The following is a 27,989-nucleotide window of genomic DNA, read 5'->3' as shown; positions in this document are numbered from 1 at the left end:
TTGGGATAGATTCGGAGGATTTAGGACATGAGGAATTTGGGGTGAATTCGGGGAGATTTGGGTCATTTCGGACCTGGCGATTTTGGGGTGAATTCAGGGGATTTTGGGGTAGATTCGGAGGATTTTGGACCTGGTGATTTTGGGGTGAATTCGGGGGATTTTGGGGTAGATTCGGAAGCTTTGGGATATGGCGATTTTGGGGTGAATTCGGGCGATTTTGGGGCATTTGGGAATTGGGGAATCCGGGGGGGGTTGGGGTGAAATTGGGGCGATTCGGCCCGTTTGGGATCGGGGCGATTTTGGGGCGAATTCGCGGGGTTTTGGCTCATTTGGGCCGGGAACGGTTTTGGGGTGAATTCGGGGGATTTTGGGGCTCACCTGCGGGGCCGGGGGGCTCCGGGGGGGGGGCGGGGGCAGAGCAGGAGCCGGGAGCCGGGGGGCAGCAGCTGGGGGAGGGGCAGCTCCTGCGCCAGCCCCATAGCGAGCGCCTGCCCCATAGCGGGGGGGGGCTGCCCCATAGAAAGCTCCTGCCCCATAGCGAGTCCCTGCCCCATAGCGGGATCCTGCCCCATAGAAAGATCCTGCCCCATAGCGAGCCCCTGCCCCATAGAAGGATCCTGCCCCATAGCGGGGGGCTGCCCCATAGAAAGGGGGGCCTGCCCTATAGCGAGCTCCTGCCCCATAGCGAGTCCCTGCCCCATAGCGGGACCCTGACCCATAGAAGGGGTCTGCCCCATAGAAAGGGGGTCCTGACCCATAGCGAGCCTCTGCCCCATAGAAGGATCCTGCCCCATAGCGGGGGGCTGCCCCATAGCGAGGGGGTCCTGACCCATAGCAAGGCCCTGCCCCATAGCGAAGCCCTGCCCCATAGAAGGATCCTGCCCCATAGCGGGGGGCTGCCCCATAGCAAGGCCCTGCCCCATAGAAAGGGGGTCCTGCCCTATAGCGAGCGCCTGCCCCATAGAGAGACCCTGCCCCATAGCGGAGTGCTCCTGCCCTATAGCGAGCCCCTGCCCCATAGCGGGATCCTGCCCCATAGCAGGGGGCTGCCCCATAGAGAGACCCTGCCCCATAGAAAGGGGGCCCTGCCCTATAGCAAGGCCCTGCCCCATAGAAGGATCCTGCCCCATAGAGGGACCCTGCCCCATAGCGGAGTGCTCCTGCCCTATAGCGAGCCCCTGCCCCATAGAAGGATCCTGCCCCATAGCGGGGGTCTGCCCCATAGAAGGATCCTGCCCCATAGCGAGGGGGTCCTGACCCATAGCGAGTCCCTGCCCCATAGCGGGATCCTGCCCCATAGCAAGCCCCTGCCCCATAGAAGGACCCTGCCCCATAGCAAGCTCCTGCCCCATAGCGGGCTCCTGCCCCACAGCAAGCTCCTGCCCCATAGCGGTGTCCCCCTGCCCCATAGCGGGCTCCTGCCCCATAGCGGTGTCCCCCTGCCCCATAGCGGGCTCCTGCCCCATAGCGGGCTCCCCCTGCCCCATAGGCAGCAGCGGCTCCAGCCCCACAAGTGGCTCCTCGGTCGCCAGCCCCATAGCGGCCTCCACGGCCGCCAGCAGCGGCTCCAGCCCCACGGCGCGCACGGCCCCACGGCGCTCGGCGGCTCCTGGGGGACGCGGCAATGGGGCTGGACCCATAGCGACCCACAGGGACCCCATAGGGACCCCATAGGGACCCCCCAGCCCCATAGGGACCCCCCCAGCCCCATAGCGCCCCATAGAGACCCATAGGACCCATAGGGACCCATAGAGAGCCCCTGCCCCATAGCGCCCCATAGAGCCCCATAGGACCCATAGCGACCCATAGAGACCCCATAAGGACCCATAGAGACCCCCCAGCCCCATAGCGCCCCATAGAGCCCCATAGGACCCATAGGGACCCCCCAGCCCCATAGCACCCCATAGCGCCCCATAGAGACCTCCTGGCCCCATAGAGAGCCCCCAGCCCCATAGCGCCCCATAGCGCCCCATAGGACCCATAGGACCCCATAGAGACCCCCCAGCCCCATAGCGCCCCATAGCGCCCCATAGGGACCCATAGGGACCCATAGGGACCCCCCAGCCCCATAGCACCCCATAGAGAGCCCCTGCCCCATAGAGACCCATAGGGAACCCTCCCAGCCCCATAGCGACCCATAGGGACCCATAGGGACACCCCAGCCCCATAGCGCCCCATAGCGCCCCATAGAGACCCGTAGGACCCATAGGACCCACAGGGACCCACCTGCCCCATAGCACCCCATAGAGCCCCATAACCACCCCACACCCACCCTATATCACCCCATATGCCCCCACCCTGCCCCATAGCGTCCCATAACCCCCCATAACCCCATAACCACCCCATATCTCCCCATACCCACCCCATAGCGCCCCATAACTGCCCCATAGCGCCCCATACAGCCCCATATCCCCCCATAACCCACCCCATAGCGCCCCATAACCCACCCCATAACCACCCCACATCCGCCCCACAACCACCCCAGCCCCATAGCGCCCCATAGAGACCCCATATCCCCCCATACCCACCCCATAGCGCCCCATACCCACCCCAAACCCGCCCCACACCCGCCCCATAGCGCCCCCCACCCCCCACCCCATAGCGCCCCATAGCGCCCCATAGACCCCATAACCACCCCATAACCGCCCCATAACCACCCCATATCCCCCCATAACCCGCCCCATAGCGCCCCATACCCACCCCAAACCTGCCCCACACCCGCCCCATAACCACCCCACACCCCCCACCCCATAGTGCCCCATAGCGCCCCATAGACCCCATAACCACCCCATATCTCCCCATACCCACCCCATATCCCCCCATAACCCGCCCCATAGCGCCCCATAACCACCCCAAACCCGCCCCACACCCGCCCCATAACCACCCCATACCCCCCGCCCCATAGCGCCCCATAGACCCCATAACCACCCCATAACCACCCCATAACCACCCCACACCCGCCCCATAGCGCCCCATACCCCCCACCCCATAGCGCCCCATAGCGCCCCATAGACCCCATAACCACCCCATAACCACCCCATAACCACCCCATAACCCCATAACCACCCCATAACCCCATAACCACCCCATAGCGCCCCATAACCACCCCATAACCACCCCACACCCCCCGCCCCATAGCGCCCCATAGCGCCCCATAGCGCCCCCCAACTCACTGAGCTCCCTGGCGGCGTGGGGCAGCTCCCCGAGGGCCCCGGCCCCCAACAGGGCGCGGACGAAGCCGACCCCACGGAGGAGACCCCAAAGTGGGGCCCAGAGCCCCGCCCCCACCTGCGGACACACCCACCAGGGGGTTAGCCCCAAATTTGCCTAAATTCCCCAAAATTTACCCAAAATTCCCCCGAATTTTCCTAAATTCCCCAAAATTCCCCCAAAATTCCCCCAAATTTTCCTAAATTCCCCAAAATTTCCCCAAAATTCCCCCAGATTTTCCTAAATTCCCCAAATTTTCCCCAATTTTTCCTAAATTCCCCAATATTTCCCCAGATTTTCCTAAATTCCCCCAAAATTATCAAAATTTCCCTCAAAGTTTCCTAAATCCCCCCAAATTTCCCAAAAATTTCCCCAAATTTTCCTAAATTCCCCAAATTTCCCTCAAATTTTCCTAAATCCGCCCAAAAATTCCCCAAATTCCCCCAAATTTTCCTAAATTCCCCAAGTTTCCCCCAAATTTTCCCAAATTCCCCAAAATTTCCCCAAGATCTCCCCAGATTTTCCTAATTTCCCCCAAACTTATCCAAATTTCCCCAAATTTTCCTAAATTCCCTGAAACTTCCCCAAAATTTCCCCCAACTTTTCTGAAATTTCCCTTTTTATTCTAAAATGTCCCCAATTCCCCCCAAATCCCCCCAATTTCCCCCAAAAACCCTCCCTTAGGCCCCTCCCCCTGCCCCATAGCCCCGCCCCCGCCCCATAGCCCTGCCCCCCGCCCCATAGAAACCCAAATTTTTCTAAAAGTTTCCAAAATTAGGGCAAAATTTCCCGACTTTCCCAAATTTTCCCCAAATTTTCCTAAATTCCCCGAATTTCCCTCAAATTTTCCTAAATTTCCCAATATTTCCCCCCAATTTCCCCAGATTTCCCTAAATTCCCCAAATTTTCCCCCAAATTTTCCTAAATTCCCCCAAAACTCCCCAGATTTCCCCCAATTTTTCCTAAATTCCCCAAATTTCCCTCAAATTTTCCTAAATTCCCAAAAATTTCCCCAAAGTTTCCTAAATTCCCCTAATTTTCATCAAATTTTCCTAAATCCCCCAATATTTCCCCAAAATTTTCCCATATTTTCCTAAATTCCCCCAAATTTATCAAAATTTCCCCAAATTTTCCTAAATCCCCTAGATATTCCCCCAAATCTTTAAATTTTCCTAAATCCGCCCAAAAATTTTCCCCAGAAAAAACTCCCTTAGGCCCCTCCCCTTTCCCTTTAAGCCAAATTCCCCCCAATACCCCCAAATTTCCCCAAAACTCCCCCAAATTTTATTAAATCCCTGAATTTCCCTCAAATTTTCCTAAATTCCTCAAAATTTCCCCAAATTTTCCCCAAATTTTCCTAAATCCCCCCAAATTTCCCCAAGCTTTTCTAAAACTTCCCTTTTTATTCTATAATTTCCCCAATTTTGCCCAAAACTTCCCCAAATTCCCCAAAATTTCCCCAATTCCCCCCAAATCCCCCCAATGTCCCCCCAAACCCTCCCTTAGGCCCCGCCCCTTTCCCTTAGGCCCCGCCCCCTCCCCATAGGCCCCGCCCCCTTTAGGCCCCGCCCACCAGGAGGCGTGGCAGCAGCGCCAGGCTCTCGTTGGCCCCGCCCACGAAGCTCCCGTCCAATCGGGGGTCGGCGGCGCGAAGCTCCGCCCCTAGGGAGGGCAGCGATTGGCTGGGGGGCTCCTTGCCCCGCCCCCCGGCCCTTAAACCCCGCCCCCTCGCCTTACCGGCCAATAGGATGCGGGCGATGTGGGGCGTGTCGGGGGCGGGGCCCCGGAAGTGACGTCGAGGCCCCGCCCCCAGGAAGGCGCGGGCGGCCTCGGCCAATCGGGAGCTGCCCAGGTGGAGGCGGGACCCGGGGGCGGCCAATGGGGAGCCGCAGGCCTGGAGGAGCCTGGGAAAAGGGGCGGGGCCAAGGTGAAAGGGGGCGGGGCCTAAAGGGGAAAGGGGGAGGGGCTTAAGGGGAAGGGGGCGGGGCTTAAGGGGCTGGGGGAGGGGCTTAAGGGGAAAGGGGAGGGGCCTAAGGGAGGGTTTGGGGGGAAATTGGGGGGATTTGGGGGGAATTGGGGAGGTTTTGGGCACATTTGGGGAAGTTTTGGGCAAAATTGGGGAAATTTGGGGCAAAATAGGGGAAATTTTAGAGTAAAAAGGGAAGTTTTAGAAAAGCTTGGGGAAATTTTGGGGGGATTTAGGAAAATTTGGGGAAAAAATTGGGGGATTTAGGAAAATTTGGGGAAGATTTGGGGAATTTAGGGAAAATTGGAGAAAATTTGGGGAATTTAGGAAATTTTGCCCTAATTTTGGAAATTTTTAGAAAAATTTGGGGAAATTTGGTGAGTTAGGCAGGAATCTGAGGGGAATTTTGGAATTTCTAAGGAAATTTGGGGAAATATTTTTGAGAATTTGGGGGAAAAACGTTTTTTTTAGGGAAACCCGGGAAAATTCTGTGGAAATTTGCGGAAAAATTTGGGGAATTTTTAGGGAACAGGGAAATTTTGCGGGAACTGGAGAGAAATTTTGGAGTTTAGGTGGAAAATTTGGGGAAAATTTGTGGAAATCCAGGGAAAAAATTGGAATTTTTAGGGAGTTTGGGGGAAAATCGTATGAATTTGGGGGAATTTGGGGAAAATTGGGGGAATTTGGGAAAAATTGTGGGAATTTGGGGGAATTTGGGAAAAATGGTGGGAATTTGGGGAAAAATGTGGGAATTTGGGGAAATTTGGGGAAAATTGGGGGAAATTTGGGGAAAAAGGTGGGAATTTGGGGAAAAATGGGGGAATTTGGGAAAAATGGTGGGAATTTGGGGAAAAATGTGGGAATTTGGGGAAAATTGGGGAAAATTGGGGGAAATTTGGGGAAAAATGGGGGAATTTGGGGAAAAATGGGGGAATTTGGGGAAAAAGGTGGGAATTTGGGGCGGGGCCTCACCAGCGCAGGTCCCGGATCAGGGCCCAGTGGGGGGCGGGGCAGGGGGCGGGGCCTGCGGCCGCCGCTGACTCCGCCCAGGTGGGGGTGGCCCCGCCCAGTCGCTGCCCCGCCCCCAGCACCGCCAGCAGCTGCCCCTCCCCCAGGCCTGCGGGGAATGACCAAATATGGTAAAAAAAAATAAAAAAATAAAAAAATAATAAAAAATAATAATTAAAAAAAGGCCATATATGGTAATAATTAGCATATAGGCTAATTATGCCCATATATGGTAATAGTGACCATATATGGGCGTTTTTGCCATATATGGTCAGGTATTTTGCATATATTTGAATAAATTATGCTAATTAGCTTCCATATATGGTAAAGGGGTGGTATACATGATGGGCATGCCCATATATGGTATGAAATGCTAATTTACGCTAATTTAGTTCTTATCTGATGTCCATATATGGAAATAGATTAAGATATGCAAATTAATATGCAAATTAACAACATTTTTATGCTAATGAGGTATTGCTATGGGGGGTCAATTTGATGTCCTCATATGGTAAGGCTTAATTGGTGCCGTATGCTAATGAACTGCCCACTTATGATCCTATTATGACCATATATGGTGAGAAAATATGAATATGTAAATGAGGATGTCGATGTATGCAAATGAGGTGTCCATATATGGAAGGGAGAGGTGGCATACGAGAAGGCAATGCCCATATATGGCGAAGAAACACAAATATATGCAAATGAGGGTGATTATAGACGTAATTAAGCCTCCCTCTACCATATATGGAAGGATATGCTAATATATGCAAATGAGATGACCATATATGGAATTAAGCTTTCTAATACCATATATGATATGGATATGCTAATATATGCAAATGAGCACGACTATAGATGGAATCAAGGTGTCAACTACCACATATGGGAATGATATGCTAATATATGCAAATTAGATTATCATAAATCTTCAATTAAGGCTCCCACTACCATATATGGTAGGGATATGGTAATATATGCTAATGAGATGACCATGTATGGACTTAATGAGATGACCATACATGGACTTAAGCCTCCTACTACCATATATGGTAATGATACGCTAATATATGCAAATGAGCATACCTGATAAGGAGTTAAGCCTCTTACTACCATATATGGGTAGGATATGTTAATATATGCTAATGAGACGACCATATATGGACTTAAGGAGATGACCGTATATGGACTTAAGCCTCCCGCTACCATATAAGGCAAGGATATGCTAATGTATGCAAATTATATGACCATATATGGTGATATACATTAAATATATGCTGATTTATGCAAATTATGCCCTTATATGGTATTGACATCCCGTAACCCCACCCCCATGCCCATATAAGGAGTGGTGGGCGTGTCCTACCGTGGGGGGCGGCGTCGAGGGCGGCCAATGAGAGGCGGAGGGCGGGGCCGTGGCGCTGCTGGAGGCGGAGCAAGAGGCGGGCCAGGAGCCCCCCCAGGGTGGGCGGGGCCAAGGCCAGCTCCCGGCTCACCTGGGGGCGGGGCTTAGTCAGAAGGGGGCGGGGCTTAGGGGGAAGGGGCGGGGCCTAAGGGGAAAGGGGCGGGGCCTAAGGGGAAAGGGGCGGGGCTTAAGGGGAAAGGGGCGGGGCTTAAAGGAAAGGGGGAGGGGCTTAAAGGGAGGGGGCGGGGCCTAAGGGGAAGGGGGAGGGCCCTAAGGGAGGTTTGGGGAGAAATTGGGGGGATTTGGGGGGGATTGGGGAAGTTTTGGGCACGTTTTGGGAAATTTGGGGCAAAATTGGGGAAATTTGGGGCAAAATTGGGGAAATTTTAGAAGAAAAAAGGGAAGATTTAGAAAAGCTTGGGGAAATTGTGGGGGAATTTGGGAAGATTTGGGGAAAATTTTGTGGAATTTAGGAAAATTTGGGGAATTTAGGAAGATTTGGGGAAAATTTGGGAAAATTGCCCTAATTTCTCTTAAGGGAAAAGGGGGGCGGGGCTTAAGGGAAAAGGGGCGGGGCTTAAGGGAAAGGGGGCGGGGCTTAAAGGAAAGGGGGAGGGGCTTAAAGGGAGGGGGCGGGGCCTAAGGGGAAGGGGGAGGGGCCTAAGGGAGGTTTGGGGAGAAATTGGGGGGATTTGGGGGGAATTGGGGAAGTTTAGGTCAAATCTGGGGAAATTTGGGGCAAAATTGGGGAAATTTGGGGCAAAATTGGGGAAATTTTAGAAGAAAAAAGGGAAGATTTAGAAAAGCTTGGGGAAGTTTTGGGGGAATTTAGGAAAACTTGGGGAAAATTTTGTGGGATTTAGGAAAATTTGGGGAATTTAGGAAGATTTGGGGAAAACTTGGGAAAATTGCCCTAATTTCCCTTAAGGGAAAGTGGGCGGGGCTTATGGAAAAGGGGAGGGGCTTAAGGGAAAAGGGGCGGGGCTTAAAGGAAAGGGGGCGGGGCTTAGGGGAAAGGGGGCGGGGCTTAAGGGAAAAGGGGCGGGGCTTAAGGGGAGGGGCGGGGCTTAAAGGGGGTGGGGCCAAAGGGAAAGGGGAGGGGCCTAAGGGAGGTTTGGGGAGAAATTGGGGGGATTTGGGGGGGATTGGGGAAGTTTTGGTCAAATCTGGAGAAATTTTGGGCAAAATTGGGGAAATTTTAGAATAAAAAAGGGAAGTTTTAGAAAAGCTTGGGGAAATTTTGGGGGCAATTTAGGAAGATTTGGGGGAAATTTTGTGGATTTAGGAAAATTGGGGGAAAATTTTGTGGATTCTAGGAAAATTTGGGGAAAATTTTGTGGGATTTGGGAAAATTTGGGGAAAATTTGGGGAATTAGGCAGGAACCTGACGGGAATTAAGGGGGGGGGGGGCTTAAGGGGAAAGGGGCGGGGCTTAAGGGAAAAGGGGCGGGGCTTAAGGGGAAAGGGGCGGGGCTTAAGGGAAAGGGGCGGGGTTTATGCAAATAAGGGGGGCGGGGTTTATGCAAATTAGGGGGCGGGGCTTACGTCCTCGTGGCGGGCGAAGGCGCCGAGCTCGGCCAATAGGAGCTGGAGGTAGAGGGGCTGCCGGGCCCCGCCCTTGGCCAGGACCCGCCTCACCTGGTGATGACGTCATCGATGACGTCATCAAGCGTTTTTTGGGTTTAAATATTAAGGGTTAAAGGGGGCGGGGCCAACGCACCTGGTCCGGGTCCAAGCTCCGCCCACTTTTCCTAAGCTCCGCCTCCAGGAGCCGGGCGCGGTCGCCCGGGGGGAGGGGCCCCAGGGGGAGGTGGTCCCAGGCCCCGCCCACTTCCAAAAATTGGGCGGGGCCTGGCCGGGGGGCGGGGCCGCTCAGCACCAGGGTCACGCGCTGATTGGTCGGGGGGGAAAAAGGGGGCGGGGTCAGAGGGGTTTGGCCACGCCCACCCAAATTTTGGCCACGCCCATCCAAATTTTGGCCCCACCCACCCAAATTATGGCCCCGCCCATCCAAATTCTGGCCCCGCCCACCCAGATTAAGACCTCACCCATCCAAATTTTGGCCCCGCCCACCCAAATTATGGCCCCGCCCATCCAAATTATGGCCCCGCCCACCCAAATTTTGGCCCCGCCCACCCAAATTCCACCCAAATTATGCCCCCGCCCACCCAGATTATGGCCACGCCTACCCAGATTAAGACCACACCCATCCAAATTTTGGCCCCGCCCACCCAAATTAGGTCCCGCCCACCCGGATTAGGCCCCGCCCACCCGGGTTGTGACTCCGCCCACCCATATTATGGCCCCGTCCACCCAAATTTTGGCCCCGCCCACCCAAATTCCACCCAAATTATGGCCCCGCCCACCAAAATTATGCCCCCGCCCATCCAAATTTTGGCCCCAGCCATCCAAATTTTGGCCCCGCCCACCCAGATTATGGCCACGCCCACCCAAATTTAGGCCCCGCCCACCCAAATATTGGCCCTGCCCACCCATATTATGGCCCCGCCCACCCGGATTAGGCCCCGCCCATCCTAATTATGACCCCGCCCACCCAAATTATGGCCCCACCCACCCATATTATGGCCCCGCCCACCCAAATTATGGCCCCGCCCACCCAGATTTTGGCCCCGCCCATCCAAATTTTGGCCACGCCCATCCAAATTTTGGCCCCGCCCACCCAAATTATGGCCACGCCCACCCAAATTTTGGCCACGCTCCTCCAAATTTTGCCCCCGTCCACCCAATTATGGCCACGCCCATCCAAAATTTGGCCCCTCCCATCCAAATTATGGCCACGCCCACCCAAAATTGACCACACCCACCCGAATTCCACCCAAATTTGGCCCCGCCCACCCAAATTTTGGCCCCACCCACCTCAATTTGGCCCCGCCCACCCGGATTCTGGCCCCGCCCCCCCCTTTTAGCCCCGCCCCCTTACCGGCGGCAGCTTTTCGGGCAGCCAATCGCGTCGCGGGGCCCCCCCCTCGTGCAGCGCCCCCGCGTCGTCGACCACCAGGACGAGGCGGAGCCCGCGGGGAGGGGGCGTGGCCAGGAGCGAGAGGAGGCGGAGCCTCAGCGACCTGGGGGGCGGGGCCAGAATGGGAGGGGGCGGGGCCAGAAGGGGGTGGGAGGGGCCAAATGGGGAGTGGGCGGGGCTAAAGGGGAGGGGGGCGGGGCCAAATGGGGGTGGGAGGGGCCAAATGGGAGGGGGCGGGGCTAAAAGGGGAGGGGGTGGGGCTAAAGGGGAGGGGGCGGGGCTAAAAACGAAGGGGGCGGGGCTAAAGGGGGAGGGGGCGGGGCCAAAAGGGGAGTGGGCGGGGCCAAAATGGGGGTGGGAGGGGCAAAAGGGGAGGGGGCGGGGCTAAAAACGAAGGGGGCGGGGCTAAAGGGGGAGTGGGCGGGGCCAAAATGGGGGTGGGAGGGGCCAAAAGGGAGGGGGCGGGGCTAAATGCGAAGGGGGCGGGGCTAAGGGCAAAGGGGGCGGGGCCTCACCCATAGGTGGCGCCCTCCAGGGGGGCGTGGCCTCCGGGGTGGGCGTGGTCTCCCGGGGGGGCGTGGCCTCGGAGGGCGGCCAATTGGGCGCAGAGGTGGGCCAGGGCCACCCGGGCGTCTGATTGGTCGGGCCGCGCCCCCGCGAAGTGATAGGCCGGCACGCAGCGGGGGCGGGGCCTGCGGGGGGAAGGGGGCGGGGCCTGGCGCAGGGCGCCCACCAATGAGGCCTATGGGAGGGGAGGGGAGGGGTTAGCCCCGCCCCTTTGCCCATATATGGCCAGAACCCCCCAGAAGCCCCTCCCCTTTGCCCATATAAGGCCCCCACCCCCCAGAAGCCCCTCCCCTTTGCCCATATAAGGCCGCCACCCCCCAGAAGCCCCTCCCCTTTGCCCATATATGGCCACCACCCCCCAGAAGCCCCTCCCCTTTGCCCATATATGGCCAGAACCCCCCCAGAAGCCCCTCCCCTTTGCCCATATAAGGCCACCACCCCCCAGAAGCCCCTCCCCTTTGCCCATATATGGCCACCACCCCCAGAAGCCCCGCCCCTTTGCCCATATAAGGCCACCACCCCCCAGAAGCCCCTCCCCTTTGCCCATATATGGTCATTGTCCCACTTCCATCCCCAGAAGCCCCTCCCCTTTGCCCATATAAGGCCACCACCCCCCATATCCCCCCCTAGAAGCCCCTCCCCTTTGCCCATATAAGGCCACCACCCCCAGAAGCCCCTCCCCTTTGCCCATATAAGGTCACCAAGCCCAGAAGCCCCTCCCCTTTGCCCATATAAGGCCAGAACCCCCCCCAGAAGCCCCTCCCCTTTGCCCATATAAGGCCACCACCCCCCAGAAGCCCCTCCCCTTTGCCCATATAAGGCCACCACCCCCAGAAGCCCCTCCCCTTTGCCCATATAAGGCCACCACCCCCCGGAAGCCCCTCCCCTTTGCCCATATATGGCCAACACCCCCCATTTCCCCCCAGAAGCCCCTCCCCTTTGCCCATATAAGGCCACCACCCCCCGGAAGCCCCTCCCCTTTGCCCATATATGGCCAGAACCCCCCCGGAAGCCCCTCCCCTTTGCCCATATAAGGTCATGACCAGCCATATCCCACCCAGTAGCCCCTCCCCTTTGCCCATATATGGCCACCACCCCCCAGAAGCCCCTCCCCTTTGCCCATATATGGCCAAAACCCCCCCAGAAGCCCCTCCCCTTTGCCCATATAAGGCCACCACCCCCCAGAAGCCCCTCCCCTTTGCCCATATATGGCCACCACCCCCAGAAGCCCCGCCCCTTTGCCCATATAAGGCCACCACCCCCCAGAAGCCCCTCCCCTTTGCCCATATATGGTCATTGTCCCACTTCCATCCCCAGAAGCCCCTCCCCTTTGCCCATATAAGGCCACCACCCCCCATATCCCCCCCTAGAAGCCCCTCCCCTTTGCCCATATAAGGCCACCACCCCCAGAAGCCCCTCCCCTTTGCCCATATAAGGTCACCAAGCCCAGAAGCCCCTCCCCTTTGCCCATATAAGGCCAGAACCCCCCCCAGAAGCCCCTCCCCTTTGCCCATATAAGGCCACCACCCCCCAGAAGCCCCTCCCCTTTGCCCATATAAGGCCACCACCCCCAGAAGCCCCTCCCCTTTGCCCATATAAGGCCACCACCCCCCGGAAGCCCCTCCCCTTTGCCCATATATGGCCAACACCCCCCATTTCCCCCCAGAAGCCCCTCCCCTTTGCCCATATAAGGCCCCCACCCCCAGAAGCCCCTCCCCTTTGCCCATATAAGGCCACCACCCCCCGGAAGCCCCTCCCCTTTGCCCATATATGGCCAGAACCCCCCCGGAAGCCCCTCCCCTTTGCCCATATAAGGTCATGACCAGCCATATCCCACCCAGTAGCCCCTCCCCTTTGCCCATATATGGCCACCACCCCCCATATCCCTCCCAGAAGCCCCTCCCCTTTGCCCATATAAGGCCACCACCCCCCAGAAGCCCCTCCCCTTTGCCCATATAAGGCCCCCACCCCCCAGAAGCCCCTCCCCTTTGCCCATATAAGGCCACCACCCCCCGGAAGCCCCTCCCCTTTGCCCATATATGGCCAACACCCCCCATATCCCCCCCAGAAGCCCCTCCCCTTTGCCCATATAAGGCCACCACCCCCCAGAAGCCCCTCCCCTTTGCCCATATAAGGCCACCACCCCCAGAAGCCCCTCCCCTTTACCCATATAAGGCCCCCACCCCCCCCAAGAAGCCCCTCCCCTTTGCCCATATATGGCCACCACCCCCCGGAAGCCCCTCCCCTTTGCCCATATAAGGCCACCACCCCCCCAGAAGCCCCTCCCCTTTGCCCATATAAGGCCCCCACCCCACCAGAAGCCCCTCCCCTTTACCCATATATGGTCATTGTCCCACTTCCATTCCCCGGAAGCCCCTCCCCTTTGCCCATATATGGCCAGCACCCCCATATCCCCCCCTAGAAGCCCCTCCCCTTTACCCATATAAGGTCATGACCAGCCATATCCCACCTGGAAGCCCCTCCCCTTTGCCCATATAAGGCCCCCACCCCCCAGAAGCCCCTCCCCTTTGCCCATATATGGTCGCGGGCCCACCAGGAAGACGGTGCGGCCGTCGCCGGGCTCCCCGGTGACCAGCAGGCGGCTGTGGCGGCCATCTTGGATGGCGGCCGCCCTGGCGGCCACCAGGCGCTGGCGGGCGCTGGCGGCGGCCATCTTGGCGGCCAGGAAGGCCTCCTGCAGCGAGGGCGGGGGGCCCTAGGGGGAAAAAGGGGGCGGGGCCTCGCTGATGACGTCACCACCGGCAGGAAGTGATGTCATAGGGCAGGGGATGACGTCACAAACCCGCAGGAAGTGGCGCTGCAGCAGGGCCCAGACGTCGGCCACCACTTGGTCCACGAAGGCCTCCAGGCCCGTCACCTCCCCGGCCTCCCAGCGGCACCCGTAGCTATAAGGGGGGGACACGGGGGGGCGTTGGGGACCCCAAAGGGGCTTGGGGACCCTATAAGGTCTTGGGGGACCAATGGGGGCTTGGGGAAGCCAATGGGGTCTTGGGGAAGCCAATGGGACATCAAGGAACCCTACAGGGTCTTGGGGGACCCAATGGGGTCTTGGGGGCACAAGGGGACGTTGGGGACCCCATAGGGTCTTGGGGACCCCATAAGGTCTTGGGGGACCCTACAGGGTCTTAGGGACCCCAGGGGGTCTTGGGGACCTCAAGGGGTCTTGGAGGACCAATGGGGGCTTGGGGGACCAATGGGGTCTTGAGGAACCCAATGGGACGTTGAGGAACCCAATGGGGTCTTGGGGGACCCTATAGGGTCTTGGGGACACAAGGGGGCGTTGGGGACCCCAAAGGGTCTTGGGGACCCCAGAGGGGCTTGGGGGACCAATGGGGTCTTGGGGAAGTCAATGGGGTCTTGGGGTCCCCTATAGGGTCTTGGGGACCCCATAGGGTCTTGGAGGATCAATGGGAGCTTGTGGGACCCTATAGGGTCTTGGGGGACTCAATGGGGTCTTGGGGGACCAATGGGGGCTTGGGGGACCAATGGGGTCTTGAGGAACCCAATGGGACGTTGAGGAACCCAATGGGGTCTTGGGGGACCCTATAGGGTCTTGGGGACACAAGGGGGCGTTGGGGACCCCAAAGGGGCCTGGGGACCCCAGAGGGGCTTGGGGGAGCAATGGGGTCTTGGGGGACCAATGGGGGCTTGGGGGACTCAATGGGGTCTTGGGGGACCAATGGGGTCTTGGGGAAGTCAATGGGGTCTTGGGGTCCCCTATAGGGTCTTGGGGACCCCATAGGGTCTTGGGGGATCAATGGGGGCTTGTGGGACCCTATAGGGTCTTGGGGGACTCAATGGGGTCTTTGGGGACCAATGGGGTCTTGGGGAACCTAATGGGGTCTTGGGGGCACAAGGGGACGTTGGGGACCCCAAAGGGTCTTGGGGACCCCAGAGGGGCTTGGGGGACCAATGGGGGTTTGGGGGACCCTATAGAGTCTTGGGGACCAAATGGGGTCTTGGGGACATGAGGGGACATTGGGGACCCCAAAGGGGCTTGGGGACCCCATAGGGGCTTGGGGGACCCTATAGGGTCTTGGGGGACCAATGGGGGCTTGGGAAGTCAGTGGGGGCTTGGGGAAGCCAATGGGGTCTTGGGAAACCCTATAGGGTCTTGGGGACCCAAGGGGATGTTGGGGACCCCAAAGCGGCTTGGGGACCCCATAGGGTCCTGGGGGACCAATGGGGTCTTGGGGAACTCAATGGGGTCTTGGGGACACAAGGGGACATTGGGGACCCCAAAGGGGCCTGGGGACCCCAGAGGGGCTTGGGGGACCAATGGGGTCTTGGGGGACCCAATGGGGTCTTGGGGACCCCATAGGGTCTTGGGGTCCCCTATAGGGTCTTGGGGGACCAATGGGGGCTTGGGGAACCCAATGGGGTCTTGGGGGCACAAGGGGACGTTGGGGACCCTATAGGGTCTTGGGGACCCCGTAGGGTCTTGGGGGACCAATGGGGGCTTGGGGGACTCAATGGGGTCATATGGGATCTTAGGGACCCAATGGGGTCTTGGGGTCCCTTATAGGGTCTTGGGGACCCCATGGGGTCTTGGGGTCCCCTATAGGGTCTTGGGGACCCCGTAGGGTCTTGGGGGACCCCAGAGGGGCTTGGGGGACCAATGGGGTCTAAGGGGATCTTGGGGACTCAATGGGGTCTTGGGGTCCCCTATAGGGTCTTGGGGTCCCGTATAGGGTCTTGGGGGACCAATGGGGGCTTGGGGGACCAATGGGGTCTTGGGAAACCCTATACGGTCTTGGGGACCCAAGGGGATGTTGGGGACCCCAAAGCGGCTTGGGGACCCCAGGGGGTCTTGGGGGACCAATGGGAGCTTGTGGGACCCTATAGGGTCTTGGGGGACTCAATGGGGTCTTTGGGGACTAATGGGGTCTTGGGGAACCTAATGGGGTCTTGGGGGCACAAGGGGACGTTGGGGACCCTATAGGGTCTTGGGGACCCCATAGGGTCTAGGGGGACCAATGGGGGCTTGGGGAACCATATAGGGTCTTGGGGTCCCCTATAGGGTCTTGGGGGACTCAATGGGGTCTTGGGGGACCAATGGGGTCTTGGGGAACCTAATGGGGTCTTGGGGGCACAAGGGGACGTTGGGGACCCTATAGGGTCTTGGGGACCCCATAGGGTCTTGGGGGACCAATGGGGGCTTGGGGAACCAATGGGGTCTTGGGGAAGCCAATGGGACATCGAGGAACCCTATAGGGTCTTGGGGGACCCAATGGGGTCTTGGGGGCACAAGGGGACATTGGGGACCCCATAGGGTCTTGGGGGATCAATGGGAGCTTGTGGGACCCTATAGGGTCTTGGGGGACTCAATGGGGTCTTTGGGGACCAATGGGGTCTTGGGGAACCTAATGGGGTCTTGGGGGCACAAGGGGACGTTGGGGACCCCAAAGGGTCTTGGGGACCCCAGAGGGGCTTGGGGGACCAATGGGGTCTTGGGGAAGTCAATGGGGTCTTGGGGTCCCCTATAGGGTCTTGGGGACCCCATAGGGTCTTGGGGGATCAATGGGAGCTTGTGGGACCCTATAGGGTCTTGGGGGACTCAATGGGGTCTTGGGGGACCAATGGGGGCTTGGGGAACCCAATGGGGTCTTGGGGGCACAAGGGGACATTGGGGACCCCAAAGGGGCTTGGGGACCCCAGAGGGGCTTGGGGACCCCAGAGGGGCTTGGGGGACCAATGGGGGCTTGGGGGACCAATGGGGGCGTGGGGAAGCCAACGGGGTCTTGGGGACCCAATGGGGGCTTGGGGACCAAATGGGGGCTTGGGGACACGAGGGGACATTGGGGACCCCAAAGGGTCTTGGGGACCCCAGAGGGGCTTGGGGGACCAATGGGGTCTTGGGGGACCAATGGGGGCTTGGGGAAGTCAATGGGGTCTTGGGGTCCCCTATAGGGTCTTGGGGGACCAATGGGGACTTGGGGGACTCAATGGGGTCTTGGGGACACAAGGGGACATTGGGGACCCCAAAGGGGCTTGGGGACCCCATAGGGTCTTGGGGGACCAATGGGGTCTTGGGGAAGTCAATGGGGTCTTGGGGTCCCCTATAGGGTCTTGGGGGACCAATGGGGGCTTGGGGAACCCAATGGGGTCTTGGGGGCACAAGGGGACGTTGGGGACCCTATAGGGTCTTGGGGACCCCATAGGGGCTTGGAGGATCAATGGGGGCTTGTGGGACCCTATAGGGTCTTGGGGGACTCAATGGGGTCTTTGGGGACCAATGGGGTCTTGGGGAACCCAATGGGGTCTTGGGGGCACAAGGGGACGTTGGGGACCCTATAGGGTCTTGGGGACCCCAGAGGGGCTTGGGGGACCAATGGGGTCTTGGGGAAGTCAATGGGGTCTTGGGGTCCCCTATAGGGTCTTGGGGACCCCATAGGGTCTTGGGGGACCAATGGGGGCTTGTGGGACCCTATAGGGTCTTGGGGGACTCAATGGGGTCTTGGGGGACCAATGGGGGCTTGGGGAACCCAATGGGGTCTTGGGGGCACAAGGGGACGTTGGGGACTCCAAAGGGGCTTGGGGACCCCAGAGGGTCTTGGGGGACCAATGGGGGCTTGGGGGACTCAATGGGGTCTTGGGAAACACAACGAGGTCTTGGGAAACCCTATAGGGTCTTGGGGGACCAATGGGGGCTTGTGGGACCCTATAGGGTCTTGGGGGACTCAATGGGGTCTTGGGGAACCAATGGGGTCTTGGGGAAGCCAATGGGACATCGAGGAACCCTATAGGGTCTTGGGGGACCCTATAGGGTCTTGGGGACCCCATAGGGTCTTGGGGGATCAATGGGAGCTTGTGGGACCCTATAGGGTCTTGGGGGACTCAATGGGGTCTTGGGGGACCAATGGGGGCTTGGGGAACCTAATGGGGTCTTGGGGGCACAAGGGGACGTTGGGGACCCTATAGGGTCTTGGGGACCCCATAGGGTCTTGGGGGGACCAATGGGGGCTTGGGGGACTCAATGGGGTCTTGGGAAACACAACGAGGTCTTGGGAAACCCTATAGGGTCTTGGGGGACCCAATGGGGTCTTGGGGGACCAATGGGGGTTTGGGGGACCCCATAGGGTCTTGGAGAACCAATGGGGGCTTGGGGAACCTAATGGGGTCTTGGGGGCACAAGGGGACGTTGGGGACCCTATAGGGTCTTGGGGACCCCATAGGGTCTTGGGGGACCCTACAGGGTCTTAGGGACCCCAGGGGGTCTTGGGGACCTCAAGGGGTCTTGGAGGACCAATGGGGGCTTGGGGGACCAATGGGGTCTTGAGGAACCCAATGGGACGTTGAGGAACCCAATGGGGTCTTGGGGGACCCTATAGGGTCTTGGGGACCCCATAGGGGCTTGGGGGATCAATGGGGGCTTGTGGGACCCTATAGGGTCTTGGGGGACTCAATGGGGTCTTGGGGTCCCCTATAGGGTCTTGGGGGACCAATGGGGACTTGGGGGACTCAATGGGGTCTTGGGGGCACAAGGGGACGTTGGGGACCCTATAGGGTCTTGGGGACCCCAGAGGGTCTTGGGGGACCAATGGGGGCTTGGGGGACTCAATGGGGTCATATGGGATCTTAGGGACCCAATGGGGTCTTGGGGTCCCTTATAGGGTCTTGGGGACCCCATGGGGTCTTGGGGTCCCCTATAGGGTCTTGGGGACCCCAGAGGGTCTTGGGGGACCAACGGGGGTCTTAGGGGATCTTGGGGACCCAATGGGGTCTTGGGGTCCCCTATAGGGTCTTGGGGTCCCGTATAGGGTCTTGGGGGACCAATGGGGGCTTGGGGGACTCAATGGGGTCTTGGGGGACCAATGGGGGCTTGGGGAACCCAATGGGGTCTTGGGGGCACAAGGGGACGTTGGGGACCCTATAGGGTCTTGGGGACCCCATGGGGTCTTGGGGTCCCCTATAGGGTCTTGGGGACCCCATAGGGTCTTGGGGAACCAATGGGGGCTTGGGGGACCCAATGGGGTCTAAGGGGATCTTGGGGACCCAATGGGGTCTTGGGGTCCCCCATAGGGTCTGGGGACCCCATAGGGTCTCGGGGGACCCCATAGGGTCTTGGGGACCCCATTGGGCCATCGAGGACCCCGCGGACCCCATAGGACATTAGGACCCCCCCGATGACGTCACCACCCCCTGATGACGTCACCACCCCCCTGATGACGTCACCACCCCCCTGATGACATCACCACCCCCCTGATGACGTCACCACCCCCGATGACGTCACCTCCTGACGGCCGCCACCCCGGGGTGCTCCTTAAGCTCCGCCTTCAGCGCCGCCATCATGGCCGCCGCCTCCGCCGACTCCGCCCCGAAATCGCCCCGCCGCTCCTCGGGCACCTCCCTGCGCACCCATTGGCTGGATCAGGCCACGCCCCCCTCCTCCAGGCCACGCCCCCCTCCTCCAGGCCACGCCCCCCTCCTCCAGGCCACGCCCCCTTCCCCGGATTAGCCACGCCCCCTCTCCTTCCTCGCCTGGTTGGTGGCCACGCCCCTCTAGTAGGTGGCCACGCCCCCTTTTGGGTAGCCACGCCCCCATTGGTTGGTGGCCACGCCCCCTAGATGGTGACCACGCCCCCTTTGGGGTGACCATGCCCCTTTGGGGTAGTGGCCACGCCCCTCTGGTTGGTGGCCACGCCCCCTTTTGAGTGGCCACGCCCCTTTTGGGTGGTGACCACGCCCCTTTTGGATGACAGCGCCCCTTTGGGGTGGTGGCCACGCCCCCTAAATGGTGGCCACGCCCCCTTTAGGTGGTGGCCATGCCCCCTGGATGGTGGCCACACCCCCTTTGGGTGGTGGCCACACCCCCTAGGTGGTGGCCACGCCCCTCTAGTTGGTGACCACGCCCCCTTTTGGGGTGGCCACGCCCCCTGGGTGGTGGCCACGCCCCCTGGGTGGTGGCCACGCCCCCTTTTGGGTGACCACGCCCCTTTTGGGTGGTGACCACGCCCCTTTTGGATGACCGCGCCCCTTTGGGGTGGTGGCCACGCCCCCTATGTGGTGGTCACACCCCCTTGGTGGTAGCCCCGCCCCTCTGATCTGTGGCCACGCCCCCTTTCTGGTGGCCACGCCCCCTTTCTGGTGGCCACACCCCCTTGGTGGTGACCACGCCCCTTTTCGGCCGTGGCCACGCCCCCTACGTGGTAGCTCCGCCCCTTTTGGTGGTGGCCACACCCCCTGAGTGGTGGCCCCTCCCCCTTTTGGTGGCCAAGCCCCCCGGTTTTAGCCCCTCCCCTTTCTGATGGTGGCCCCGCCCCCTTTGGGTGTTGGCCACGCCCCCTCGGTGGTGGCCACACCCCCTTGGTTATGGCCACGCCCCCTTTTGAGTGACCACACCCCCTTTTGGGTGACCACGCCCCTTTGGGTGGTGGCCACACCCCCTTTTGGTGACCACGCCCCCTTTGGGTGGTGGCCACGCCCCCATAGAGTGTAGCCCCGCCCCCTTTTGGTGGCCACACCCCTTTGTAGCAGTGGCCCCGCCCCCTTTTGAGTGGCCACGCCCCCCGGTTTTAGCCCCTCCCCTTTCTGATGGTGGCCCCGCCCCCTTTGGGTGTTGGCCACGCCCCCTCGGTGGTGGCCACGCCCCCTTGGTTATGGCCACGCCCCTTTTGAGTGACCACGCCCCCTTTGGGTGGTGGCCACGCCCCTTTGGGTGGTGGCCCCGCCCCCTTTTGGTGGCCCCGCCCCCTGGCCCCGCCCCTACCGGAGGAAGGCGGGGTCTCGCATGTAAATGAGGGCGGGGGCGGGGCCGTGGGCGGGGCTCCAGCGCTGCAGGAAGGTGCGCAGCTCCAGCTCCGTCACCGAGCGCCCGGGGGGCAGGCCCTGGAGAGGGGAATTGGGGAGAAATCGGGGGAAATTGGGGTCGGTGGGGGCAATGGGGGCAATGGGGAGGCAATGGGGGGGTAATGGGGACCTGATGGGATCAATGGGGACATAATGGGGACAATGGGGACAATGGGGAGTCAATGGGGTCAATGGGGACATAATGGGGACAATGGGGGCATAATGGGGACAATGGGGACCTGATGGGGTCAATGGGGTCAATGGGGACCCAATGGGGTCAATGGGGTCAATGGGGACATAATGGGGACCCAATGGGGACAATGGGGACATAATGGGGACATAATGGGGACATAATGGGGACATAATGGGGTCAATGGGGACCCAGTGGGGACAATGGGGTCAATGGGGACCCAATGGGGACATAATGGGGTCAACGGGGTCAATGGGGACCCAATGGGGACAATGGGGGCATAATGGGGACAATGGGGACATAATGGGGACAATGGGGACATAATGGGGTCAATGGGGTCAATGGGGACATTGGGGACCCAAGGGGGACAATGGGGACCCAATGGGGTCAATGGGGACCCAATGGGGACATAATGGGGACAATGGGGACATTGGGGACCCAATGGGGTCAATGGGGACCCAATGGGGACATAATGGGGACAATGGGGACATTGGGGACCCAATGGGGTCAATGGGGACCCAATGGGGACATAATGGGGACAATGGGGACCCAATGGGGTCAATGGGGACCCAATGGGGTGACAAAGAGCACCCAAGGGTGCCCCCGAGGGGGGGCTCTCACCGCGGGGGGCGCGCCGGCGCCCCGCTGGCCGTAGCGCTCCCCCAGTACTCCCAGTAGCACGTCGCTGCGCGCCACCTCCTCCAGGCACAGCTCCTGCCTCCTGCGGGGTGGGGGGGTGAGCACCCATGGGTGCCCACCACCCCCCTCACCCCCCACCCCATTTTTGACCCCTGGGCTGACCTCTGGGGGTCGGGGGCGGCCACCCCCCAGCGCAGGTCGACCTCTTGGACCCCCAACCCCCGGGGGGCCGCCAGGGCCCGCAACCGGGGCAGCGCCGCCCGCACCAGGGCGTCCCGCTCGGCCCCCAGATCCAGGAAGGTCGACGACACGAAGAGGCGGACGCAACGCCATTGGCTGGGAGAGAGGGGGACGGGATCACCGGGGGGGGCGTGGGGACCACCCGATCCCACTGGATCCCGCCAGATCCCCCATGATATCCCAGCAGATCCCATCACTACTGCTCGGAGCCTCCATCATATCCCACTAGATCCCAGCAGATCCCAGCAGATCCCATCAGATCCCCCATAACATCCCAGCAGATCCCACCAGAACCCTTAGGATCCCACCAGATCCCACCAGATCCCACCATAACCCTTCGGATCCCATCAGATCCCATCAGATCCCCCCATAATATCCCACCGGATCCCACCCGAACCCATCAGATCCCACTGGATCCCAGCAGATTCCTCAAGATCCCCCATAATATCCCACCAGATCCCACCGGAACCCATCAGATCGCCCATAATATCCCAGCAGATCCCACCAGAACCCTTCGGATCCCACCAGATCCCATCAGATCCCCCATAATACCCCACTGGATCCCACCCGAACCCATCAGATCCCACTGGATCCCAGCAGATCACACCAGAACCCCTCAGATCCCACCGGATTCCACTAGATCCCATCAGATCCCCCATAATACCCCACTGGATCCCACCCGAACCCATCAGATCCCACTGGATACCACCGGATCCCACCAGATCCCATCAGACCCCCCATGATATCCCACCAGATCCCATCAGAACTGCTCGGATCCTCCATAATATCCCACCAGATCCCACCAGATCCCACCAGAACCCACCAGAATCCTTCGGATCCCGCCAGATCCCACTAGATCCCCCATAGCATCCCAGCAGATCCCACCAGAACCCTTCGGATCCCAGCAGATCCCATCAGATCCCCCATAATATCCCACCGGATCCCACCCGAACCCATCAGATCCCACTGGATCCCACCGGATCCCACCAGATCCCATCAGACCCCCCATGATATCCCAGCAGATCCCATCACAACTGCTCAGAGCCTCCGTAATATCCCATCAGATCCCACCAGAACCCCTCAGATCCCACTGGATCCCACTGGATCCCACCAGATCCCCCATCAGATCCCATCAGATCCCACCAGAACCTTCGGATCCCACCGGATCGCACCAGATCCCATCAGATCTCCCATAATATCCCACTGGATCCCACCCAAACCCGTCAGATCCCACTGGATCCCAGCAGATCCCACCAGATCCCCACCAGATCCCCCATATTACCCCCACCAGGTCCCACCAGAACCCTTGGGATCCCACCGGATCCCACCAGATCCCATCAGACGCCCCATAATATCCCAGCAGATCCCACCTCACCAAAGACAGATCCCTTCCCTTTTCGATCCCAGTACCACCCCCAGAGCCCCAGTAGACCCTGACAGATAGTAGATCATGACAGATCCCACCAGTAGATCATGACAGATCCCAGTGGATCCCTCCCGGTGACCCCCAACAGATCCCACTTCAACCCCCAGGACCCCAAAACCCCAGCAGATCCCAGTAAATCCCAGTAGACCCCAGTATTCCCCAGCAGATCCCAGCAGATCCCAGTTGATCCCACCGGGTCCCAGTAGATCCAATCGGGTCCCAGTGGATCCCGGTATGTCCCAGTACATCCCAGCGACTCCCAGTAGACCCCCACCCCCCAGAGGCTCTGCCAGCACCCCCCCTGGGATCCCCTCGCCCCCCCCCTCCCCCGGGATCGAGTGGATCCCCGGCCTCACCTGATCAGGGGCGGGGGCGGGGCCTCGCCGGTGGGCGGGGCCGGGGGCGGGGCCGGGGGCGGGGCCAGGCCGTAGCGGGCGGGGGGCGGCCTCGACGTAAGCCAGGAGCTGGGGGGCGTCGCTCGGCCACCAGCCTGGGGCGGGGCCAGGTCAAAAGGGGGCTAGAGGTTAAAATGGGGGCGTGGCTTAACGAGGCCACGCCCCCTCCACTAGCCCGCTCCCTTCCCGGCTCACCTGATACCGATCGTTGAAGCCGGCCAGGGTCAGGGTGCTGCGCCGGGGGGGCCAATGGAGGCTGGGGGGAGGGGGCGGGGCTTAGGGGGAGGGGGCGGGGCTTAGGGGGAGGGGGCGGGGCTTAGGGGGAGGGGGCGGGGCCTAGAAGGGAGTGGGCGTGGCCTGTAGGGGGCAATGAGTGGGGTTCGGTAAAGGGGGCGTGGCTTAGGGGGGAGGGGGCGTGGCTTGGGGGGCGGGGCTTAGGGGGAGGGGCGTGGCCTAATGGGGGGCGTGGCCTAATGGGGGCGTGGTCGGAGGGGGCGTGGCCTGCGGGGAGGGGCGCGGCATCTAATGGGGTGTGGTATATAGAGGGGGCGGGGCTTAGGGAGGGGCGGGGCTTAATGGGAGGGGGCGTGGCCTGTGAGGGGCAATGAATGGGGTGGGGTTCGATGAAAGGGGGCGTGGCTTGGTGGGAGGGGGCGTGGCTTAATGGAAAGGGGGCGTGGCTTACTCGAAGGGGGCGTGGCTAAGGAGAAGGGGGCGTGGCCATTGCCCTTATAAGGAGGGGGGCAGCAGAAGAAGGGGCGGGGCTTGGGTTTTGGGGCGGGGCTTAAATGAAGGGGGCGGGGCCTAATGGGAAGGGGGCGTGGCTTGATTAAAGGGGCGTGGCTCAATGGGCAAGGGACGTGGCTTGAGGAGAAGGGGGCGTGGCCATTGCCCTTATAAGGCGAGGGGCAGCAGATCAAGGGGCGTGGCTTGGGTTTTGGGGGCGTGGCTTAATGGAAAGTGGGCGGGGCTTAATGGAAAGGGGGCGGGGCTTATCGGGGAGGGGGCGTGGCTTACTCGAAGGGGCGTGGCGTGACGTTGATGACGCGCAGGGGGCGGGCTGGCGGCTGCGCAGGCAGAGCAGCGCCTCATTGGCCGCCGGCAGGTCGGGGGCGGGGCTTAGGATGAGGAGGGTGGAGACCTGGGGGGGGGGAGGGGGCGTGGTCAGAGCCCGGAGGGGGCGTGGCCTCCCCAAAAAGGGGCGTGGCCTCCCAAAAAAGGGCGTGGTCTAAAAAAAGGGGGCGTGGCCACCTCCTCGCCGCTCTCCACCAGCTCCCAAATGGCCGCCAGGGTGGGGGAGGAGTCCCAGGGGGGCGTGGCCTAAAAAAAATTGGGGGCGTGGTCACCTGGGGGGCGTGGCCAGACAGAGCCACGCCCCCTTCGTTAAGCCCCGCCCATTTGGGTTAATTAGTGACATGGCGGTTAATTTAGCCCCGCCCCTTTCCCCAATAAGCCCCAAAATGCCGAAAATCCCCCCCAAAACCCCCCCAAAATTCCCGAATTCCCTCCAAATCCCCCCAAAATTGCCCCAAAACCCCCCAAAAATTCCCGAATTCCCTCCAAATCCCCCAAATTGCCCCCACACCCCCCCAAAATTCCCGAATTCCCTCCAAATCCCCCCAAATTGCCCCAAAACCCCCCCAAAATTCCCGAATTCCCTCCAAATCCCCCCAAATTGCCCCAAAACCCCCCAAAAATTCCAGAATTCCCTCCAAATCCCCCCAAATTGCCCCCAAAACCCCCCCAAAATCGCCCCAAAACGCCCGCAAATCCCTCCAAATTTCCCCAAAAAGGCCCCAAATCCCCCAAATTACCACAAAATTCCCCAAAACGCCCGCAAATCCCTCCAAATTTCCCCCAAAAGGCCCCAAATCCCCCAAATTACCACAAAATCCCCCCAAATTTGCCCCCAGATTACCCCTACCCCCCCAATTCCCCCCAAATCCCCCAAATCCCCCTCCCAAGATGGCCGCCGCCTTCCCCTCCCTTAAGCCCCGCCCCTTCCCTTTAAGCCCCGCCCCCTCCCCTTAAGCCCCGCCCCCTCCCTTTAGGCCCCGCCCCCTTTAGGCCCCGCCCACCTCCAGGCTCCGCCCCAGGGCCCTGGCGGCCCCCAGGAGCCCCCCGGGGCCGGGAGGGGGCGGGGCTTGGCTCTGGCCCCGCCCACAGAGCATCAGACGCCCCGCCCCCTCCGGGGACAGGCCCCGCCCCAGCAGGGCCAGCAGGGCCGCCGCCTCCTGCGCCTAATTAGGGAGTAATTAGGGTAATTAGGGGGTTGGACATGTTAATTAGGGGGTTGATTAGGTTAATTAGGGCTTAATTAGGTTAATTAAGGCTTAATTAAGGGGCTGAAAATGTTAATTAGGGGGTTGGTTAGGTTAATTAGCGCTTAATTAGGTTAATTAGGGGTTAATTATGTTAATTAGGGTTTAATTAAGGGGTTGAACATGTTAATTACGGGGTTAATTAGGTTAATTAGGGCTTAATTAGGTCAGTAGGGGGTTAATTAGGTTAATTAGGGTTTAATTAAAGGGGTTGAACATGTTAATTAGGGGGATAATTAGGTTAATTAGGGCTTAATTAGGTTAGTTAGTGGTTAATTAGGTTAATTAGGGCTTAAATAAGGGGTTGGATATGTTAATTAGGGGGTTGATTAGGTTAATTAGGGTGTAATTAGGTTAGTTGGAGGTTAATTAGGTTAATTAGGGCTTAAATAAGGGGTTGAACATGTTAATTAGTGGGTTGATTCGGTTAACTAGGGCTTAATTAGGTTAGTTAGAGATTAATTATCCAAATCCACTTTTTTCCCCCCAAACCCCCTCCCCGCCCCCTCCCCGACCCCATAACCCCCCTGACCCTATAACGACCCCATAAACCCCTATAAGTCCCTATAACCCCTATATGGCCCTATAACACCCGATAACTTCCCCAGCCCCAAATCCCCCATTTTTCCACCCAAATCCCCCCGGACCCTCCTCCCCGCCCCCTCCCCGACCCCATAACCCCCCCCGACCCTATAACGACCCCATAAACCCCTATATGGCCCTATAACCCCTATATGGCCCTATAACCCTTATAACGCCCCAATAACTTCCCCAGCCCCAAATCCCCCATTTTTCCACCCAAATCCCTCGTTTTTCCCCCCAAATCCCCCCAGAACCCCCTCCCCAACCCCTCCCCGACCCCACAACCCCCCCGACCCTATAACGACCCCATAAACCCCTATAAGTCCCTATAACCCCTATATTGCCCTATAACGCCCCGATAACTTCCCCAGCCCCAAATCCCATTTTTTTCCCCCAAATCCCCCCGGAACCCCTTCCCCAACCCCTCCCCGACCCCATAACCCCATACTGACCCCATAACCCCCCCGACCCTATAATGACCCTATAACATCCTATATGGCCCTATAACCCTTATAACGCCCCAATAACTTCCCCAGCCCCAAATCCCCTCTTTTTCTACCCAAATCCCCCCAGATCCCCCCGGAACCCCCTCCCCAACCCCTCCCTGACCCCACAACCCCCCCAACCCCATACCAACCCCATATGGCCCTATATGGCCCTATAGCCCCTATATGGCCCTATACCGCCCTGATAACTTCCCCGGCCCCAAATCCCCCATTTTTCCACCCAAATCCCTCGTTTTTCCCCCCAAATCCCCCCAGAACCCCCTCCCCAACGCCTCCCCGACCCCATAACCCCCCCGACCCTATAACGACCCCATAAACCCCTATAAGTCCCTATAACCCCTATATGGCCCTATAACCCTTATAACGCCCCGATACCTTCCCCAGCCCCAAATCCCCTTTTTTTCCCCCCAAATCTCCCTTTTTTCCCCCCAAATCCACTTTTTTCCCCCAAAACCTCCTCCCCAACCCCTCCCCGACCCCATAACCCCCCCGACCCTATAACGACCCCATAAACCCCTATAAGTCCCTATAACCCCTATATGGCCCTATAACCCCTATAACGCCCCGATACCTTCCCCAGCCCCAAATCCCCTTTTTTTCCCCCAAATCCCCTCAAATCCCCCCGGAACCCCCTCCCCAACCCCTCCCTGACCCCACAACCCCCCCAACCCCATACCAACCCCATACCAACCCCATATGGCCCTATATGGCCCTATAACCCCTATATGGCCCTATAACGCCCCG

At 59.6% G+C, this 27,989-nt stretch overlaps 2 protein-coding genes across 9 annotated transcripts in view; both read right to left on the bottom strand.

The window, feature by feature from the left end:
- The window catches only part of LOC140000032 (telomerase protein component 1-like), a 63,291-nt gene extending 41,067 nt beyond the window's left edge, over positions 1-22,224 (bottom strand). For all 7 annotated transcript variants that reach the window (XM_072029734.1, XM_072029733.1, XM_072029736.1 and 4 more), the window contains exons 1-13: positions 21,938-22,224; positions 21,758-21,857; positions 20,867-20,985; positions 19,391-19,507; positions 13,940-14,042; positions 13,691-13,852; positions 11,085-11,311; positions 10,531-10,672; positions 9,310-9,480; positions 9,135-9,227; positions 4,948-5,114; positions 4,784-4,872; positions 3,174-3,288 (exon numbers count right to left, since the gene is read on the bottom strand). In XM_072029734.1, the coding sequence (XP_071885835.1) occupies positions 3,174-3,288; positions 4,784-4,872; positions 4,948-5,114; positions 9,135-9,227; positions 9,310-9,480; positions 10,531-10,672; positions 11,085-11,311; positions 13,691-13,852; positions 13,940-14,042; positions 19,391-19,507; positions 20,867-20,985; positions 21,758-21,857; positions 21,938-22,209 (1,877 nt within the window). In that variant the 5' untranslated portion in view covers positions 22,210-22,224. The remainder of the gene's footprint in view (positions 1-3,173; positions 3,289-4,783; positions 4,873-4,947; positions 5,115-9,134; positions 9,228-9,309; positions 9,481-10,530; positions 10,673-11,084; positions 11,312-13,690; positions 13,853-13,939; positions 14,043-19,390; positions 19,508-20,866; positions 20,986-21,757; positions 21,858-21,937) is intronic.
- A 1,817-nt stretch (positions 22,225-24,041) lies between these two features.
- Positions 24,042-27,989, bottom strand: part of OSGEP (O-sialoglycoprotein endopeptidase) — a 41,090-nt gene continuing 37,142 nt past the window's right edge. Inside the window, exons 22-25 of one of the 2 annotated variants that reach the window (XM_072029724.1) lie at positions 25,915-26,076; positions 25,088-25,156; positions 24,854-24,977; positions 24,042-24,092 (exon numbers count right to left, since the gene is read on the bottom strand). In XM_072029724.1, coding sequence (XP_071885825.1) covers positions 24,061-24,092; positions 24,854-24,977; positions 25,088-25,156; positions 25,915-26,076 — 387 coding nt within the window. In that variant the 3' untranslated portion in view covers positions 24,042-24,060. The remainder of the gene's footprint in view (positions 24,093-24,853; positions 24,978-25,087; positions 25,157-25,914; positions 26,077-27,989) is intronic. The other variant, XM_072029725.1, reaches the window with a different exon arrangement.

This window comes from Anas platyrhynchos, chromosome 31 (assembly GCF_047663525.1).
Source record: "Anas platyrhynchos isolate ZD024472 breed Pekin duck chromosome 31, IASCAAS_PekinDuck_T2T, whole genome shotgun sequence".
NCBI lineage: Eukaryota > Metazoa > Chordata > Aves > Anseriformes > Anatidae > Anas > Anas platyrhynchos.
Note: the sequence above shows the minus strand (reverse complement) of the source record. Positions and strands in the feature narration are given on the sequence as shown.